Source organism: Erinaceus europaeus, chromosome 17 (assembly GCF_950295315.1).
Source record: "Erinaceus europaeus chromosome 17, mEriEur2.1, whole genome shotgun sequence".
Taxonomy (NCBI): domain Eukaryota; kingdom Metazoa; phylum Chordata; class Mammalia; order Eulipotyphla; family Erinaceidae; genus Erinaceus; species Erinaceus europaeus.
Genome location: NC_080178.1, coordinates 7,564,563 through 7,585,233, shown reverse-complemented (window position 1 = coordinate 7,585,233; position 20,671 = coordinate 7,564,563). Strand labels below are relative to the sequence as shown.

Below are 20,671 nucleotides of genomic sequence, written 5' to 3'. Positions count from 1 at the left end.
TATAAAAGGCTGAGCGCGCACGCGCACACATCATATAGATCGTACATACAGCAAACCTTGTGTTCATCTTTGCTATTGCAATTGTTTTTTATTTACTCTTCCCCAAAAGTGGATCTAGTTCCTTCAAGCTCCATTTTAGATCAGGGTCCCAGACTCTCCAATGATAATCCCTAGCGCAGAGATCTGTATTCTTCCTCTGGGGCTCTTGACAAGTTCTAGGTGCTCCTTTCCTCTCCATTTCCTCTCCTCTCAATAGGCACAAGAGCCAGAGACTGCACATGTAACTAACACCAACTGCATTCAACTTTCTGAGCGGCCTGTGGCTTCTATCAATAGACAGCAGCCATGCCCCACTAACCTGTGCCCTGGCCCAAAGTACCTGGGATACCACCTGCCTCTCTGACCCCCATTCTCTCTTCCCAGTTGGCTTTGAATCACTTCAATAATGTCTTCACTGGGTCAGATATTCCTGGTGCTTTATTCAAGTAGAGGATACTTCTCAAGATGTGGACAAGAAAAAGCACAAAAGAGATCAGGAGAGGTATCATGACAGAGAACCAGAACCTCTAGCAGAAAATATATGAACAGAAGAGTGAGGGAGAAAATGTATGACCCTAACAGCCCTAAATACCTGTATGAAAGAGACCCTGACCACACACAGTCAACAATGCATAGGGTACAAGCCCAGAATTGACTTTTCTTTGGAATATGAAAAAAGAATACCATAATCTCTTCTAGAAGTCTAAGGAGGAATGCTCCATGTGCCCTGTTTCTGATGATTCGCTGGGAGCTGAAAGTCTTGGAAGAATATCTGATGTGCTGCTAGCTTTATCAGTGGCAGCCAAATCCCCCTCTCTCCCCTTAGCTCAGGAAGAACTGCCCGTTACAAGGTGTAGCTAAAGACCCTAATCTGCTTTGTGGCTGAAAACTTAAGCTCCAGAATTAGGACAACATCTGTCCCTGAACCCTTTATTTAGACCAGTCAGGAGGGGGAAAAAGTTCACTGAAGACAACAAGGGTCAGGAGAACAAGACGGCAGCATAAACCTGGAGAATTAATCCACAGCACTGCTGGAGCCTGACAGAGTCTATCTCCAGGAAAACGAAAAACATGCTTACCCCAACCTAAGCCCCCTCTGAGAAACTGTACAAACAACTGTAATGTAATCTACTACCCCCCATAAACATAATCAAAACACACGTAGCAGCTAACATTATATATATACATATATATATACATACACACACACACACAAATATTTACTTAACAAGAAAAGGAATGAGGCCTCAGAATAAAAACAGAAAGCTAGCTCAACCACTTGTCAAATGAGTAATACTTCAGAATCAGAGGAAAAGCAGATAGCTGACTGCCACAAAGCATCTCCTAACTTTTGCCACTATCACCTAGAATTCAAATTCTAGTCATCCACTAAAAATATGAGTGTGATCCAGGTGGTGGTACCACAGATTAAGTGCTGGACTCACAAGCATAATAAGATCCTGAGTTCAATTTCCCGACACTGTATATGTATCCCAGAGGAATGTTCTGGTTCTCTGAGCTCTTCTGTATGTACTCGCTCCCTCTTTCTTTCAAATAAATACATGTATATTTTTTTCATCTTTACTTATTAGCTATACATAGAAAGAAATTGATAGGGATGGGGAAGGGAGAAGGAGGTGGAAACACCCACAGCACTGCTTTACCACCCGTGACGCTCCCCCACTGCAGGTGGGCAGTGGGAGCTTGAACCCAGGTCCCTGAGCACTTGCGCCCCTGCCCAGCCCCTCAAATAAGGTATTTATAGGAAAGCTAGGCTTTCTTCTAGATAGTATCAATAAATACCAAGGAACTCCTTCTTTTGAAGGGTTAGTATACAGTTGTGATACAAAAGAATGAAGCTAGAGGGAGGAAACTGCTTTTCAGGCAGAGACTTTCAGTCACAGACCTAGTTGACCACTTGTCTGTGGAATTATCTTCCTCTAGGGTTCTTCAGTTCAGAACAGATGGTTGTATACCTTGGCAGGGTTTGTGGCAGAATACAAGCAAGAAGGAAGGGACCCTAGACAGCCCCACCCAAAGCCTGACCTCCTGGACTCCCCAGGAGGGAGGTGGGAGGGAGGGAAACTGCAAACCAGTCAACCAGGTCACAGCCCCTCCCTAGCATTTAGCTGTTTCAATTTCCTCCTGGGGAAGCAGAGAAAGAGTGACTCACTTGACTCCTACAGCCTGGGAAGATAATTAGAAGGGGGGAAGGAATTAAATCCTGAGAACACTGAGTTGTCCATGATTTTAAAAAGTCTCATTCTTAGAATTTGCCATGGTGGGCTCTCTATAGTTTTAGAAGAAAAAAAAAAAAGGTTTCCTTTCCAAAGGAAAGACTAAGATGAGTGAGAGAATAAGGTTATCAGCCCCCTCACAAGGCCCAGGTGTCAATCTTTATAACCTCATTCTTTCTTCAACTTCTGCATTGCCAAACAAAGCAAACTTATCACATTTCTTGGGAATCCTGCCAACCACCCACCCCTGGACGATGAACGCTAGCACTACAACCTTCTTGCTGTATCAATCCTGGAACTGAGTCCCAGTATCTCTGCCAAGATCAAGCCTGCCCCCACAGTGGCAGTATCTAGAAATGATGCAAACAGCGGCACAGGCACTGTTGGCTCCTAGATTCCAACCAAAGATGAGGTGGCATCCTTCCCACCTTAGCACTCCAGTTGGAGAGAGGCATGTGTGAGCAGGGCCTGTTCTTGCCACCTCATAGTCTCTCTGCCACTGCCACGGGACCCAGCCAGATGCCTCGGTGTCCACCCCAAGTGGCCTGTCTCAATCTGCTACCTGAGATGGGAGGAGATGCGGCCTGGTTGAAGAGAGGAGTTGTTGAGGCTCGCTCTCAGCCTACGGCAATAATCACAGAGCTCCACAAGCACAGGGAGCGGCGGTAGCCCAGAAGGCTGGCTGACTCACTGAGGAGACTCTCCGGCCTGTATGGCCCTGGGAAGAACAGGTCCTTCTGCCCACCCTTTCTGCCCTCCTTCATTTCAAGGCTGACTAAATTGTCAGAGTAGGTTTCAGTCGCCGCTCCTGAAGATGTGCTTCCTAGTCATTCCTAATTCTTCCTATAGATGTGTATTAGAAGAAAAAACAAACAAACAAACGTATGCTCCTTTTAAGCAAAAGTGTAAGTCAGAAACGCTTTGGATTGTCATCCTATCATGAGCCATGTTTTGCCTTGTAATTAGGCCACCCACGGGGTTGGTTATTCCTTTAGCAACAGAAGATAAGAAACTCAGTAAGACTATTTGAAAAGAACCTGCAAGGACAGGTGGTGGTGCACCTGGTTGAGCCCACGTATTACAACACAGAGACCTGGGTTCAAGTCCCTGGTCCCCACCTGAAGGAGGAAAGCTAGGTGAGAAGTGTAACAGTGCTGCAGATTTGTCTCTCTCCCTATGTCCCCTTCCCTTTCTTTTTTAAAAATTTATTTATTTATTTGTTATTGGATAGACAGAGAGAAATTGAGAGAGAAGGGGGAGATCGGAAAAGAGACAGAAAGACACCTGCAGAACTGCTTCACCACCTGTGAAGCAACTCCCCTGCAGGTGGGGAGCTGGGGACTTGAACCAGGATCCTAACCCGTCCTTGCACTTCGCGCCGCATGCACTTAACCCACTGCACTACTGCCCAACTCTCTCTTCCCCTTCCCTTTTAATGTCTGACTCTATCCAAAATAAATTAAGCAAAAATATTTAATAAAAAGACAGGAAAAAAACCTGGACTTCTGGGTGGGGAGACAGTTCAATGGTTAAGCAAACGATTTTATTCCTGAGGTCTGATGTCCCAGGTTCAATCCCTGGAACCATGTTAAGCCAGAGCTGAGAAGTGCAACCTGCGATTATTTTTAAACCTCCTGACTAGATACTGAGCTGGACAGAAGGCAAGCACATATAGAATACATTAATTACCATCAATTATAATTTAAGCTCCACCTTCATCCGTAACTCCACTTCCTCTACTAAGGACTCTTAAACAGGTGCACTCAGCTCAAGAATAGGTAAACGCATTCCGCCCATACCTAGCACCCAGTTTGTATGACTAGGATCCCCTGTTGACAAGGCCAGGCTAGCATGAATATCCCACTTCCTGCCCCCAGGAATCTCTGAGATGCTATGGGAAAACAGGTCTCCTCTTCTAGGTAGCCTTCTCCTAAAATAAACACTTGCTTTGTGGGGCCTGTTAAGCAACTTTTCTGCAGCTGGATACCAAGATCCAGAAAAACCCGGGCAATTTCCAGGATGAGAAAACACCGTGGGAAGAAAAAGGAACAGCCATTGCTCAATTAACGTCCTAAATCCTAAGGCTGCTCCCACTCAAATCAGGTGCTGAGCGCCTCTCTGCAGCCATGAGAAGGGAACGAGAAAAAAAAATTACCAGAGGAGCCCTCACTGGGTAAAAGGGTTGGGAGGGGCCAGAGGAAGAAGCTGGAAGGAAGCTCTATGATAGTCAGGACACTGAAAAAGACCTTCACGAGTTTCTGCACGACCCAGATTTCTATCCTCCCCATAGAACATCAGAAGTAGCAGAGATTCCCCCCCCCCCACACACACACACACAGAGAAACACATCCTCCCTCATCAACTTGAGAAACAAAAATCAGACACTAGCTAACTTAATTCACTCACAGCTGGAGACTTTAAGGAAACAATTCAGTTAATTTCAGATGGTGCTACCAAGAATCTGAAGTCTCAGAGGCCCACATGAAGGGTGAGAGGAGTGACCAAGTGGCCAGGACTCCACGTGCCAGCCAGTCTCCCAGCTCTTCACATCAATACATACTGGGGGGGTTCCACACAAGACCTCATTTGAAAAAGGGGGTCATGATGCTTAGAATAAACTGCTCTAGGTCAGCTTTCTCATTAGAGGGAAAAGAAGCAGGCCCACAAAGGTAAACCGACTTCACCAAATTCGGTCTCCTGGCTCTCAAACACAGCGCTTTTTCCTCTTAACCTGGCGCTGTCCCCTTGTCAATGGGTCACAAAGGGAGACTGAACGAAGACAGCGAGATCCAGGCCCAGCAACCACGGCCACCGTCTTCTTCCCAAGCAGGCAAAAGGAAAAACGAACTAAGACAGGCCTCCCAATAATCCACCTGCTCGGTTTTAGTCAAAATCAGGATGCGAGGGGAAAGGCCTCATTTGTTGTGGTTACGCATCTCTGAGGCAGTCGGTTACCAATTTTTCTTTTTCTGAAAGAGAGGGGGAGAAAGAGACACCTGCAGCATCGCCCCACCGCCAGGTCTGAGTAGTCACACCTGAAGCAAACGAGAGGTTAGAAAAGGGTCTCTGTAGCCCAGTGAAAAAGAATAGGAGCATGGCACAGTGGTCACTGGAGTTCATCAGTCACGGAACACCAAGTAAGAAGAGCTGGCTCTAAGAGAGGCTGCTGACTTTTGTCTAGTTCAAACTGACTTCTCTATGCCACCATGTGATAAACAGGTGAAAAGTAGGAAGGAAAAGAACAGCAATCACTCGTAAGGAAACCACCCACAGGAAGGAAGCCAGCTAGGATTCAAGGCTCTTCTGCCGTGGATTAGAGGCAACACCTCCAAACTGAGTCAATGCTGTCCTTGTTAACTCTCCTTTTCTGGGGCTGAGCAACCATGGAACACAGACCCTACTTTCCTGGCACGAGGGACTGAGAATGTAGGTTAAATGGCTTTGACTATCAGTTAAAAAAAAAAAATGCCTATGTCAGGACAACTCTTTGTAGGGAAACTGGTATAACCAGCTAAGCACTTCAACAGTTCCAGATTAGCAAGTGATGAACAATAATTTTGCTGCCCTATCTCAAGAGCAGATGAGTTGAGAGAAACCACTTAGTCAGTGCCCTGGCTTTCTCAGCTTCTCCAAAGTTTTGCCTCAAAATTAGCAGATATGAGTGTGTCAAATTGGCACGCACATATCCTCCACCACAACTGCTACAGGGAAACTATAGTTCGATTAAAAAAAAAAAAATTAAAAATGTTCCTGGGAGGCAGGGCTAGACAGCATAATGGTTATGCAGAGGCTCTCAGGCCCCAGGCTCTGAAGTCTCAAGTTTAATCCCCTGCACCACCATAAGTCAGAGCTGAGCAGTGCTCTGATTAAAAAAAAAAAAGTTTCTGGGTTAAAATGTTAATTCTTACTGCCATAAAGAACAGATGAACCTGGGAGTCGGGCGGTAGCGCAGCGGGTTAAATGCACATGGCATAAAGTGCAAGGACCGGCGTAAGGATCCTGGTTCAAGCCCCCGGTTCCCCACCTGCAAGGGAGTCGCTTCACAGGTGGTGAAGCAGGTCTGCAGGTGTCTGTCTTTCTCTCCCCCTCTGTCTTCCCCTCCTCTCTCCATTTCTCTCTGTCCTACCCAACAACGACATCAATAACTACAACAATAAAACAAGGGCAACAAAAGGGAGAACAAACAAATTAAAAAAAATAAATAACAGATGAACCAAGTCTGACACAGTACAAACTCTCTCAACCTCACTGATAGTCAATGCTTAAAAAAACTCAACGCTGAAGTTGTTCAATTTCAGCAAAAGAAAAAGACAATGGGGCCAGCGCACTTAGTGTGCTGCTTTGCTATGTGTATGCGCCAGGTTCATTGAAGACCGATGTTGATGTCTGTCTGTCTCCAAGGATTTTGAAGAAAAGGAAAAACTCAAGAAAAGAATAGGGTGGTTCCTGATTCCTGAGGGATTTAGCAGACATGCTCAAGCTGGAGAGATGGTGACTGAAGAACATACAGCAAGTGGGACGATGCCCATATCTTAGATTATGCATCCATTCTTTGTGTGTTTAAAAACTAAACAGAGTGGCTGCAAAGAAAGCCCAACTGGAAGAGCATGGTGGTTACATGCCCGAGGTTCCCCAGCACCAGCTTCTCCCTCTCTCTCTCCCTCTGCCTCATGTGAAATACTCTCATATGCAATAGATAAATCTAAACCAAACAAGCAAAAAAAGATTTAGAAAAATATCAGGCCTGGGCTGGGGAGACAGCGTAATGGTTATCCAAAAAGGCTTTCATGCTTGTGGCTCTCGGGGCCCAGGTTCCATACCCAGCACCATGACAAACTAGAGCTGAGCAGTGCTTGGGTGTTAGTGTCTCTCTTTGCCCTGTAACTCCATTATTTTTTTTTGTTTTAGTCAAGGCAAGGAAAATAGCATAGTGGCCTAACAACATATTTTTCTAATAAGGTACCAGAGGTTACAGGCTCAATCCCTGGCACCACCATGAACCAGAACCAAGGAGTGCTTTGGTCAAATAAATAAGTTAAATGCTGTGTGTGTGTGGGGGGGGGGGGGGCCCTCAACTGGTAAGAGTTTTGCAGCACTTACACACCTTTGTTTGGTCCCCAAGATTGCACGTACCAGAATGACTGACACTCTGGCTTCCTTCTTTCCTGTCATGTAAATCTCTCTCATGAAATAAATAAAGCACCTCACAATTAAGTTTGAGCCTGAATGATGGCAAAGCACCTGCCCAGAAAATCCAGCAAGCTCTCATTGTTTCAGGAGGAACAACTGACTCAATGACTCAACAGGGAAAGGCTGAGAACTCTCGTACCTGTTAACTCATAAACAGGTAAGTAGCCAACATGCTTGCCTGGTGCTAAGACAGTTGAAATCTAGAGACAGGGAGACGAATTAATCTGCCAGCCCCTTCAAGTCAATCAGCAAACAGTCTTTATCCTGCAGGAGGGAAATCGTTCACTAGCACCTGCTTTCCCTAAAGGGGGTGGCGGTGTTTCTGCCATTTCCTTCTGCAGAATCTAAAGCAGAGCGCCTTTTAGGACTGTCTTCTAAATAAAACTCGCCCTTTCCCAGTGGCCTTCACTTCTTTAGGCCTCAGTTCTAGATGAGAACGGAGAAAACCATCTAACACACCCACACGAAAACAGTCTCTTTGGTATGCCTTCTAGGTCAGCTCTGAAGTTCCCCAGTACTCTCGGTTCCCACGCTCTCAAACCTCCACTTCAGATATCCTGGGGAAAATTATCACTACCTGAAATACCTCTCGGTGAGTCTAGTTCTCTTTCCCCTCCCATTGATCAAACGTAAACTGGTGTCAAGCCTCGCCGTGGTTTCCTCCCGCTTCCTTCCTACTTCAGGATCACCTAATGCTGGAGCTCGGCAGGAAAATAATGAACACATCTATAATTCCAAGAGGAGGAGGGCCGGCGACGGCCAAGGACTCGGTGGAACAACATCTGCAACAAGGCTGAGAGGATGTGTTTTCTCTCTCCTTACCCTTTCTCTGGGATCTGGATCTACCTAGACCGGACACGGAACACTATAAGCCATCTGGCTTCGCAAATGACAAAACACAACAGGGGAAAAAAAAATAAAATAAAACTAGGAAGACCTTCGCTCCCCCCCAAACACTCCTGCTGGGAAAGAAAACTCACGTAAAGGCAAAGAAGAGCGTCGTGGCTCCCACTAAGAAGATGGCGGCTGCTGAGACGGGAACGTACTTGCTGGGTTTGAATCTCTTTCCAGACTCTGAGGGCATGTTGGAGCTCTGATGGAAGAGCTGCCCTGCCGCATAGCCCAGGCCCACACGGCGGCAGGACACACAAGAAAATGGGACTAGGGGAACAACCGAGAGACGAGTACAGAAGGAAACCAAAAAAAAATGTTCGGTGATCACCCTTCCCCCTCCCAAATGAAACCAAAGGTCAACAGATTGCAAATGAAGGAAAGCACATGGGAGGGGGAAAGGTGATTCTCAACGACGAGCAACCACCTCCACTGAACAAGGCAGGAGAAGAGACTAAGAAACACAGCTGGTGCAGTTTAAAAACTGGAGACGGTCCGGAGACTGTACGCTACGCATACAAGTGGTCGTAGGCAGAGAACTCGGGCAGTCGGACAGATCATGGATGGAGGCAGGTCTTTGAAAGGAAAGAAGGGGAGAGGCTCAGGGCAAGGAGCAACACTTCAGGCCAAGGAAAAGGCCTTCTGAGGAGACTGTAATAGTCCCACAACTGCTGCACTTCCACAAGATGTGGAAGGTGTGTCCTGTGGTTCTATTTCGATCCTGAAAGAACCTGGGGCCCTTTCTAGCTTTAAGGTGAAGCTGTGTTCACTGCAGTCCTTGTCCTCGGTCAGGGTCCCCGGTCTCCTCAGTGCCACCACTCCCACACCTTGACTTCAGGGCTTATAGTCTGGCAATGGTAGTTTGGTTTTCTTTTCTCCTGATGGCTAGCACTGGGCAGCAGCTGTTCCCAAGGTTGAGTTGTAAATCCTTTTCTTTGAAGGGGAGGGAAACAGAGAGTGTGCGAGTTGTCAGTCTTCAATCTCTTCTTGTTATTCCCAAACCCTTTAAGGGCTTTGTTTCCTGTAGAATCCATCCAAAACTAAAGGGAAATGTAAAATCCCCGAAGCCATATTCTTCCCAGTGAGCAAAGCAAGATGAAGAACTCAGTTCCACTTGGAACTTTTAAAAAAGGGTTACTGTGGATGTGATCAAGGCTCCAAAGAGGTCCCTGTTTCCAGGTTAGTCAACGGTCTCTGATCTTCAGTCTTGGGAGTTTCTGGATGCAGAGTTCAACTGAGTTACAATGCCTTACCTGAAAGAAAACAAACATCTCTATCAGAGGAATTCCTCTAGGGCAGTTCCTAAGACCATCAAGACTGGGTGGGAGAGATAGCTTAATGATTATGAAAAAGAGGACTCATGCCTGAGGCTCTGAAGTCCCCATTTAGTCCCACACACCATAAGCCAAAGCACAGCAGTGCTGGGGGGAGGGGGGGGAGTAAATAGACAAATCTTGGGGGCTAGGGGACAGTAGTGGCATACCCGCTCAAGCAAGCATCACACTCAAGCCCCCAGTCCCATTTCTAGGGGGGAAGCTTCACAAGAGGTGAAGCAGAGCTGCAGGTGTGTCTCTCTTCACTCTATTTCACTGACTCTATCCAATAAATAAACAAGTAGAACATGAAGACTAAAAACCCCACAGGCTGACTTTGAAAAAAAAAAAAGTGACTTTGGGCAAGGGTACATAGCATAATGGTTATGCAAAGAGACTCTCAAGCCTGAGGCTCTGAAGTCCCAGGTTCAATCCCCTGCACCACCATAAGCCCGAGCTGAGCAGTGCTCTGGTAAAAAAAAAAAAAATTTCTGAAAAAATATCGATGTTCTATGTCTCTTATGTGAATGTGAGAAAGGATTCTGAATTGGATGACAGACTGGGACTCCATGGGCTGGAAAGAGAGTATAATGATTATGCAAAAGACTTTCATGTCTGTAGCTCTGAGATCCCAAGTTCAATCCCTAGCACTACCACCAAAATCCAGAGTTGAGCAGTTCTATGGCTTAAAATAATATGTACAAACTGAGGCTCCTTTTACTCTTTTAAGTGCTACTCATATGGAAAAGAAAACTAGTTTTTGTAAAGGGACATCTCATCTACTCTCAATGGGGTAGTGACAAATATAAAAACAAGCACAGGGCAGTGAAGGGCAGTCCTAGAAATTTCTCGCTGGACAGTGTCTATTGCTACAATAAAAAAACCAGAAAGTAACTTTAAAAGTAGGATAGTGAGATTCACTTTTCAGTGTATTTGTCCCTTCTTATGCCTCTATGTTTTTTAGCTACAGCTCTAAAACACCACTGAACTTTTGATCTTTTAGTCCATGAAGAGACCTGAACAAAAGGTGTGGCGTTCTCTTCAAGATAGTGAGTCACCTATATGGGATGGCCCTTTTCTTCCCAAATTTTTTTTTTTTTTTGAAGTCTTGAGTTTAGTCATGTTCCAGAGTGATGCTCTGGTTCTTTTTTTTTTTTTTTTAATAATTTATTTCTTTATTGGGGAATTAATGTTTTACATTCAACAGTAAATACAATAGTTTGTACATGCATAACATTCCCCAGATTTTCTTCCCAATTTAACAACTTTTTATTCCTACACTGGAACAGGCCTATTAGGAAGTCCACTGAGCTCCACCTTCCCCGATATGATTAAGAGTAACAATTATCTCTGTTCATGTATAGTAGCAGAATAACACCAGCAGTTTGGATTTTATAGGATGCTTTTCATCTAGTGATCTCAAAGCACTTAACTCACATTATCTGGTGACATAGTCCCTTATCCCACTTTATAAAATTGAAGGCTAGAGAGCGCCTGAGGCGAAGCCACTGAATCATTAGAGCAGCCAGCTCCAGAACTCAGAGTTCACATAGCCCTTTGCCAACTCAAAGCCTTTCCACCTCCACTTGCCCACTAGACTCTCTACCCGGAGACTACAATTTGGAATCTGCAGAAGAAAGTCTTCATTTACGTTTTAGGAATAGTCTTATTATACAAAAGCAATCATAACAACACCCTTAAAATGACAGACGTTAAAAGTGCTAGAATGTTAGGAAAGTGAAATGCAAAGGCATCCCCAACTCACTTCTTACCTGTGGCAAGGAAGGCAAAGGTGCTTTCCATCAAGATATATTTATCTCTTTTCAAAAAAATAACTAATGGGTGAGGGGCAGACAGGATAATAATTATGCAGAGAGACTCCCATGCCTGAGGCTCTGAGGTCCTAAATTCAATCCCCACACTACCAAAAGCCAGAGCAGAGCAGTGCGCTGGTAAATGGAAATAAAATAACTAGTAGAACACAGTGAACAGCAGTACTAACACATTAGTGCTACTATTGCCAAACGTCAGTGTTAGGATGTAGTGAACACCCAGTAACAGTACAAAAAGTAGTTAATTCTAAAAAGAAACACTAGGCCCAGGCTTTATGATTGGTTAGCCCTCAGTTCCCTAGAGGATTCAAAGCCCAACTCTCTGAATATAGGCCTAAGTAATAGTGTTTTTTGTTTGTGTGCTTGTTTTTTAGAATTTATTATTTGTTCATGAGAAAGATGGGGGGAGAGAGACAGAACCAGACATCACTCTGGTACATGTGCCGTCGGGGATTGAACTCATCAGGGCTTCATGCTTGAGAGTCCAGTGCTTTATCCACTGTGCCACCACCCGGACCACAGCCTAAGTAATAGCATTAACAATAAATGGACCTGCTGACAGTTTCCCCTCAAGATGCCAAAATTATACATGGGGTTCTGGTTTTGATTGCTGGCAGAGAGAAAGAGAGAGAAGAAAAATAAACTGCTTACTTTCATAGTTTATCTACACTGGATGATTTAGCCATCGTGTATTATGCCAGACTGTATTTTCTGACATGGGGAAAAAGTTACACGGGCTAATACTGCCCAGGCAACGTGATGTCATAAAAAGGTCATGCAATTTAGGGAGTACCGTACTGAGACAAGAGATGGCATCTGAGATGCTTAGGGATGTGTTCTAGAGGGAACAAGACAAAAGGCTTTACTGGAGGCAGCCAGGGCATAATAAAGAGGCACCAGGCCTGAGCAGAAGGATCCGCTGTCGGGCAGTGGAGATGAGACCGCAGGCCGGGCACGGGTGCCTGTGCGAGAAAGGGGCCCGGCCCGAGGACGCGTGTGGCTTACGGGGGACAGAGCAATCTCCAGCAGAGAAGGTGGAACCCCTCGGCTTTAGCCAAGGAGCAGCAGGAGCAGCTCCCCATTTTCAGGGTGAGGGACTGAGGTGAGGGATTAGGAGCACCGGCACCTTGTGTGGGGAGGAAGCGGTGGGGCAGGGGGATCTGAAGGCAGGAACGAAGGTGTGGTGGGGTCAGTCCGGTGGACAGACCCTGGCTGAGACGTGCAGCAGAAAGCAGAGCCCACACGTGTGGGACGGGCACAGACCCCAGGCGTCACAGAGGACGGGGCACCAGGAGCAGTCCGCACTCTGGGTGGGTTAGACAGCACAGTGGTGATGCAAAGAGCCTCTAGTGAGCCCGGGGCTCCAAGGTCCTGGGTTCAATCCCAGGTGCCACCATCCATCAGCTAGCGCTGAGCAAAGGCTCTGGTTTAAATATAAACATATATATATATATATATATATGTACACATAGAAGCAGGGATCCGTGGTGTGAGAGGAGGCGCTACATTCTCAAGCAGGAGGTCTCCTCTCGAATTCAATCCCTGCCGCACACGAGCCAGAGTGATGTCTGCTTCTTTATCTTCCTCGTGAATAAACGAAGTTTTGGAAAGACAAAGAGAGAGTGGTCCGGGAGGCGGCACAGTGGATAAAGCTGCTGAAGGCTCAAGCGCGAGGTCCTGAGTTCAACCCCCAGCAGCACATGTACCAGAGTGATGTTTGGTTCTTCCTCTCTCCTATCCCTCTCATTAATAAATAAATAAGGTATTTTTAGAAAGAGAGAGAAGGAAAGAAAGAAATTAAGAAAGAAGTAGGAGGAGAAGAAGAAACAGGTATCCACCAACTTTCTGGAAAGACTTGACAGGTTAAGGCAGAAGCGTGGGGTGGGGGAAGATACTGCGGATCCTAGATCCACCTAAACAAGGTGCCACTCACCAGGAAGTGAAAGGAAAAAAAATAAAAATAAAAAATAAACCTCCCCCCCCAAAAAAAAAATAATCACACACACACACACACACACACACACAGAGGCGCCGTGCTCGCTTCTTTTTTAGAGTCGCTTCTCTTAACTTGGGGTTGCAAACTGTTTGCATGTCACCAAGGAGGGGCGGACATTTTCCACCTCCCTGGCCCCACCGCCTCCTCGGGCTTTAAAAATAAATAAATAAATAAGAAGAAGGATAAAATAAAATAAATAAAATAAAATAAAGATTGGCAAACGCGTCCCATCAGCTTGGGGTAAGGAGGAGACATTAAAAAAGAAAAAGAAAAATTAAAAAAAAAAAGAAGAAGAAGAAGAAGAAGAAGAAGTCCTGAGTGCTGACAGCCGGGGCCGGGGCCGGCGCGGACCCAGCAGAGCACAGGTAACCAACAGCAGGAGGCCTGGGCTCCAGAAAAGTCTCGGACCGAAAGGAGGACACCCCGACCCCCCCGCACCCGCACCCGCACCCGCACACACACACCCCGAAATGCCAGGAGGTCCCCGGGGCCACAGCACCCTTGGGTGGGGTGGACGCCGCCGACACCGACACCGACACCCAGCCCGCAGGCCCGCCGGGGGGCTGAGGGGACCGGGGTGCGGAAGGGGCGGCGGCCGGGCGCGGCGGCAGCGGGTCCCCAGCTCGCCCTCAGTCCTCCGGGGGCCACCGGCTCGGGTCCCCGGGAGCCGCGGGCTGAGCCGGCCCTCAAACTGCCTCCCCTCGCCGGGCGCCCCCCTCTACCCCCCCCCCCCGTTTCCCTAGAGGTCACTCTCCTCTCCCACCCCCGCTGGCCCGGCACTTCCGGTTCCGCAGGGGCCGGTGTCCCCCGGTACTCACCCCCCCACCGGCGTGGAGCCCCGTCACCGCCGCCGTCGTTGTCGTCGCCGCCGCCTCCCGGCAGTGCCGTCCGGCCTCTGAGAGGCAGCGCGCGGCCCCCGCACGCTCCACGCCCGCGCGCTCCCGCCCGGCGACGCTCGTCTGCGAGCCGGCGCGCGACCGTTGCTCTCAGTGCCGGGTCTCGGGCCCTCCCAGCGTTCTCATTGGCTCCCACTCTCGGGCGCGCGCGACGTCTCACGCGGGGCACGTTTCTCTCATTCATGCGGCTCGCGCCGCCGCGCGCTGCCCCGCCCCCGCCACTCGCTCACTCGCCCATTCACCCACAGCCCCCACCCCTACGCCGCTCGGGAACGTGCGCGCGAACCCCGGCGACCGCAGCGACCTCGCGCTCCGATTGGCTGCGGCAAGACAGCGCCGTACGCACGCGAGAAAACGAGCACGCGCGCGCAAGGCCAAGGCTTCCGCAGCCGACTGGGTGAGGAAGATTGGCCTTAAATGAGAGAGTCAGAACTAGGGAGATGACCGAGAATCTTCTCTTTTCCAGTCTTAGTATCAGTACATAGTCTAGTCGTCAGAAGCTTAAAAGAAATAAGTAAATAACTGTAGGCGTGGCCTAGACCGACTCAAACATAAGCAAGGAACGATTGGAAGTCAGCAGACCTCCCCCGCCCAGAAATGTGGTACAGGCCAGACAGGCTTCTGGATTAGCCAATCAGTGGGCGGATGCGCTTCGGTCTCTTCAGCCATTGGCCAGCGCTCTGGCAAGTCAGTAACCTACCCCACTCCCCCCTTTTTTTTTTTTTTTTTTTGATTGCGAAAACTTTATGTAAAACAGTCTTGATGAATCTGTTCCTCTCTTCAACGAGTTTCTCAGTATCTGCTGGAACTCGGGGTTTGATGGGATGGTCTGGGTTGGGGAGGGGACTCTGGGACAAGAGGGATCGCTGAGGAGCCATGATCCTGCCCAAAGACCCGGGAGGGGAAGGGAAGAGAGGGGAAGTAGGCGGGCAGGTGGAAGGGGGCGCAGGGAATGCGAGTCAGTGCCTCTCCTTCACTTAATTCCCTTTTTTGTTTTTTTCTCTGGTGCAGGCTGGATGGGCACCCACACCCGCTAAATGTCGTCCTCAGGCTGGAAGGCAAAGGTTCTCTAAGAAACTCGTGGCCCCTGCGAGCCGGGGGTCGGGTGGGGGTAAGGGCGTGACAGCGCCACGATTTGCCCCAAATGAGCCCACACAGCTGTGACCCCAAAAGCAGGGCCAGGTATTCGTTCCTCAGTTTTAACTGCAGGCCATTTCAGTTTGGTAAGCAGCCCCGTTACATAATCATCTTGCAAAAGCGTTGGAACAGTCACTTGTCTGAAGCCAGGGTTCCACACCAACCTGTAAAGTGTGGTTCCAAGCCCTGGTCTCTCCTTGGGTTTTACTGTCAAAGCGTTGTTGGGATTAATAACAACAAAGTGTGGTGCTTTTTGCATTAGGCTGCAAAATTAAGGAGATAGCATAATGGTGATGCAAAGAGATTCTCTTGTCTGAGGCTCCAAAGTCCCAGGTTCAATCCCCTGCATCACCATAAGCCAGAGCTGAGCAGTGCTTTGGTGAAGAAGGAAAAGAAAAGAAAAACGGAGATAGTTTTACCTTCTGGTGGTCGGGGAGACGGCACAGTGGAAAGACATTGGACTCTGCAGTGACACTGGACTCTCAAGCATGAGGTCCTGAGTTCGATCCCCAGCAGCACATATACCAGAGTGATGTCTGGTTCTTTCTGTCTCTCTCCTCCTTTCTCAATAATAAATAAATAAAATCTTTAAAAGAAAGAGAGAGAGTTTTGCCTTCTGTATTCTAGTATCTTGGTGCTTTTCTGACATGGCATATATATCAGGTTCTTACTTGGTTCGTCTTTTTTTTTTTAAGAATTTATTTTTTTATTCATGAGAAAGATAGGAGGAGAGAAAGAACCAGCCATCACTCTGGTACATGTGCTGCCAGGGATCGAACTCAGGACCTCATGCTTGAGAGTCTAGTGTCTTAGCCACTGCGTCACCTCCTGGACCACTTGTTTTTGTTTTTGTTTTGTCGATTGGTTGTTTTTTGTCTGTCTTCAGTGTGAGTGGCTTCACAGGGCTCCAAACAGACTATCAGGGAGAGACTCCACTGTGAGCCCACTGTGGTAACTGGGCTCAAACCTGGGTCACAAACAGTCAATCAGGCACCCTTCCCACTGAGCTATCTTGCCTGCCCCTCTAGTTCATTCTTGCTAAGAACTTTACTATTTATGGCAACACACGAGTTATTTTTAATATGCATTTTTAGATGAAACATTTTAAACCTCACAAAAGGGAAGGTTAAGCTTTTACTGGAAATACAATGTTTCTTTTATGTATAGTGTTTTTTTATCTGTCAATTTATTTCCTTTGGAAGGCATCAGATTCCATTTTTCTTGGATGTTAAGACATCTTCCACACTTCACAAATTAGACGTCGTTCTTTTCCTATTTTCAGCACTCTCATTGCTGTCTCTTGGCTAGACAGTTCTAAGTGTTGCTGTGAAAATACTTGTCATAAAAAAAGTGTTGAAGTGAAAATCCAACCTTCCACCATTCAAATGCACATTTTAAACTCCCCTTCAACAATAGGTGCCCAACTCTTTGCTGGCTGAGTAATGCAGTCACTCTTCCCAAGATTTACAGGTTTCGTTTCTTGTCTTTGTCTGTGTTTCCTAAGGATCATGAACCATATTTCCTGGAAAGGCTTTTTTATTGGTTTTCAGATTTACTTTATTATTTTTTAATATTTATTTTCCCTTTTGTTGTCCTTGTTTCTTATTGTTGTTGTAGTTATTGTTGGTATTGATGTCGTCGTTGCTGGATAAGACAGAGAGAAATGGAGAGAGGAATGGAAGAGAGAGAGGGGGAAAGAGAGACATCTGCAGACCTGCTTCACCGCCTGTGAAGTGACTCCCCTGCAGGGGGGGAGCCAGAGGCTCAAACCTGCATCCTTATGCCAGTCCTCGCGCTTGGCGCCATGTGCGTTTAACCCCCTTCAGATTTACTTTATTAACCAAAGTTGAAACAAGAGCATCACTGGAGCATATACAGTATTGAGGATGGAACTTGGGACATCTCCCCTACAAGTCCCCTTGTGCTTTGCTACTTTACTATCACCCGCACTGCTGGAAAGGATGTTGAATGAGACAGAAAGTTTAAACTGCCAGCCACTTCTAAAAATATATATATATATATATTCCACAGTGGGGGGCCAGGTGGTGGCGCACCTGGTTAAGCTCACATAGCACCATGCTCAAGGACCCCGGTTTGGGCCCCCACTCCCCACCTGCAGAGACATAGTGAAGCAGATCTGCAGGTGTGTCTCTCTCTCCCTACCTCCTCTCCCCCTCTCAATTACTCTCTATCCTGTCAAATAAAATTTAAAAAGAAGGAAAAGTGGCCACTGGAAACAGTGGATTCATAGTATAGGCTCTGAACCCCAGCAGTAACTGGTGGCAAAAAAAGGGGGGATCAGGTGGTGGCGCAGTGGGTTAAGCACATGTGGTGCAAAGCGCAAGGACCAGCGTAAGGATCCCGGTTTGAGCCCCCGGCTCCCCATCTGCAGAGGAGTCGCTTCACAGGCGGTGAAGCAGGTCTGCAGGTGTCTATCTTTCTCTCCTCCTCTCTGTCTTCCCCTCCTCTCTCCATTTCTCTCTGTCCTATCCAACAATGAACAACATCAACAATGGCAATAACAATAACCACAATGAGGCTACAACAACAAGGGCAACAAAAAGGGGGGAAAAAATGGCCTCCAGGAGCAGTGAATTCATGGTGCAGGCACCGAGAAAAAAAAAAAAAGGAAAAAAAAAAAAAAAAAGTATTCCACAGTGAAACAGTGGACTTTGCAGACCACCAAACTTTGCTACGTATATTGAGTAGCACCTTAGTTTTTCTTTTCTGTTGTTTTCTTTTTAAAGATTTTACTTATTTATTAATGAGAAAGATAGGAGAGAGAGAGAACCAGACATCACTCAAGTACATGTGCTGCCAGGGATTGAACCCCGGGACCTTGTGCTTGAGAGTCTAGTGCCACAGCCACTGCACCACCTCCCGGACCATATACCTTGGTTTTTCTATACTGTTTTTTTGGGGGGAGGGAGGGGGCACAGGGAGAGGGAAGGGACAGAGTGGCAGCACCAGAACTTACACACACTGTATTTCACTGCTTTACGGCATATTTTCTTTCTTTCTTTTTTTTTTAAATTTTTTTCCCTTTTGTTGCCATTGTTGTTGTAGTTATTATTGTTGTCGCTACTGCCTGACACCCTCTTTTTTTTTTTTAATTTGGAGGAGAGGGCAAGGAGGGGGAGACACCAAGTCACTGTGCCACCATCCATGGACATTTCACCAGTGTTGGTGCCTTAGTGTCCCTATCTGGTACTAGGTGCTCAAAATGGGGCATCTTGTATACTCCTTACTGGTGAGTGATCTTCCAGCCCTACCTCTACTTTTTAAAATCCTCTTCACGGGAGGAGAGAGAAAGAACCAGGCATCACCCTGGTATATGTGCTGCCAGGGGTTGAACTCGGGACCTCATGCTTGAGAGTCCGATGCTTTATTCACTGTGCCACCTCCCGGACCATTATTTATTTATTTTAATGAGAGATATAGAGAGAGGGAAGAGAGACCAGAGCATTGCTCAACTCTGGCTTATGATGGTGCTGGGGACTGAACCTGGGACCTTGGAGCCTCAGGCATGGAGTTTCTTTGTGTAACTATTATGCTATCTCCCCAGCCCTTTTAGATTTTTTTGTTTGCTTGCTTGCTTCTTTGTTTTTACCAGAGCACTGCTCAGCTCTGGTTTATGGTGGTGCAGGGGATTAAACCTGGGACTATGGAGCCTTAGGCATGAGAGTCCCTTTGCATAACCATTATGCTATCTACCCCCTGCCTGGAGGCCATTTCTTCCCCCCATTTTTTTGTCCTTGTTTTTGCTGTTGGATAGGACAGAGAGAAATTGAGAGACTAGGGGAAGAAAGAGAGGGGGATAGAAAGATGGACGCCTGGGAATCTGGTTGGTAGCGCAGCGGGTTAAGTGCACGAGGCACCAAGCACAAGGATCCACATAAGGATCCTAGTTAGAGCCCCCGGCTCCCCACCTGCATTGGGGTCACTTCACAGGCGGTGAAGCAGGTCTGCAGTTGTCTATCTTTATCTCCCCCTCTCTGTCTTCCCCTCCTCTCTTCATTGCTCTCTGTCCTATCCAACAACAAAGACATCAATAATAACTACAACAATAAAACAAGGACAACAAAAGGGAATAAATAAATATTAAAAATTAAAAAAAAAAAAAAGGAAGAAAGATGGACACCTGCAGACCTGCTTCGCTAAGCTAACTGTGAAATGACCGCCCCTCCCCACAGGTGGGAAGCCGGGGACTTGAACCGGGATCCTTAAGCCGGTCGCTAAGCTAACTGTGAAATGACTGCCCTCCCCACAGGTGGGAAGCCGGGGACTTGAACCGGGATCCTTAAGCTGGTCGCTAAGCTAACTGTGAAATGACCGCCCCTCCCCACAGGTGGGAAGCCGGGGACTTGAACCGGGATCCTTAAGCCGGTCACTAAGCTAACTGTGAAATGACCGCCCCTCCCCACAGGTGGGAAGCCGGGGACTTGAACCGGGATCCTTAAGCCGGTCCTTGCACTTTGCACCATGTGTGTTTAACCTGCTGCATTACCACCTGGCCCCCATGGCAAGATCTTTTAGTGCTACTACTACCAACCCATATGTTTAAATACTGCTTCGCTGTCCTTGTGAAATGTCTCCACTGACAAAGGTCAGTGTCTTACCATATGCTCGAGGTCCCGTCTGTTTAGTTCCAGTATTTTCTTTCTTTTTAACTTTATTTATGTTAATTGATAGAACAGAGAAGAATGGAAGGGGAGAGAGAGAGACACCTGCATCCCTGCTTCACCACTCAAGATTTCCCCCTGCAGGTGGGGACCGGGGACTTAAATCTGGGTCCTTGTGTATGGTGATACTTGCACGTAACCAGGTGAGCCACCACCTGGCCCCTTGCTCCTGTATTTTCTTTCAATTTTTTGTTCATGTTTTAGAAAGAAAGAAAGCCCCAATAAAGAAATTTATTTAAAAAATAATAAAAATAAAAGAAAGGGAGAAAGAAAAGGGTTAAGAATGCACACACAATACCCATCATTCAGTTCTCTGTCTAGAGCTTATTGATAAGCTGAGAGGCATTTGTCTAAAGAACAAATCCCTGTGGTCTGGGAGGTGGCACAGTGGTAAAGCTTTGGACTCTCAAGCATGAGGTCCTGAGTTCAATCCCCGGCAGCACATGTGCCAGAGTGAT

General features: G+C 47.1%; 1 protein-coding gene across 1 annotated transcript in view; it reads right to left on the bottom strand.

Annotated features, from left to right (window-relative positions):
* ZDHHC5 (zinc finger DHHC-type palmitoyltransferase 5) overlaps positions 1 to 14,579 on the bottom strand; it is a 32,982-nt gene extending 18,403 nt beyond the window's left edge. The window contains exons 1-2 of the mRNA XM_007519473.3: positions 14,317 to 14,579; positions 8,447 to 9,610 (exon numbers count right to left, since the gene is read on the bottom strand). Coding sequence (XP_007519535.1) covers positions 8,447 to 8,550 — 104 coding nt within the window. The 5' untranslated portion in view covers positions 8,551 to 9,610; positions 14,317 to 14,579. The remainder of the gene's footprint in view (positions 1 to 8,446; positions 9,611 to 14,316) is intronic.
* Between the last annotated feature and the right edge of the window lie 6,092 nt (positions 14,580 to 20,671).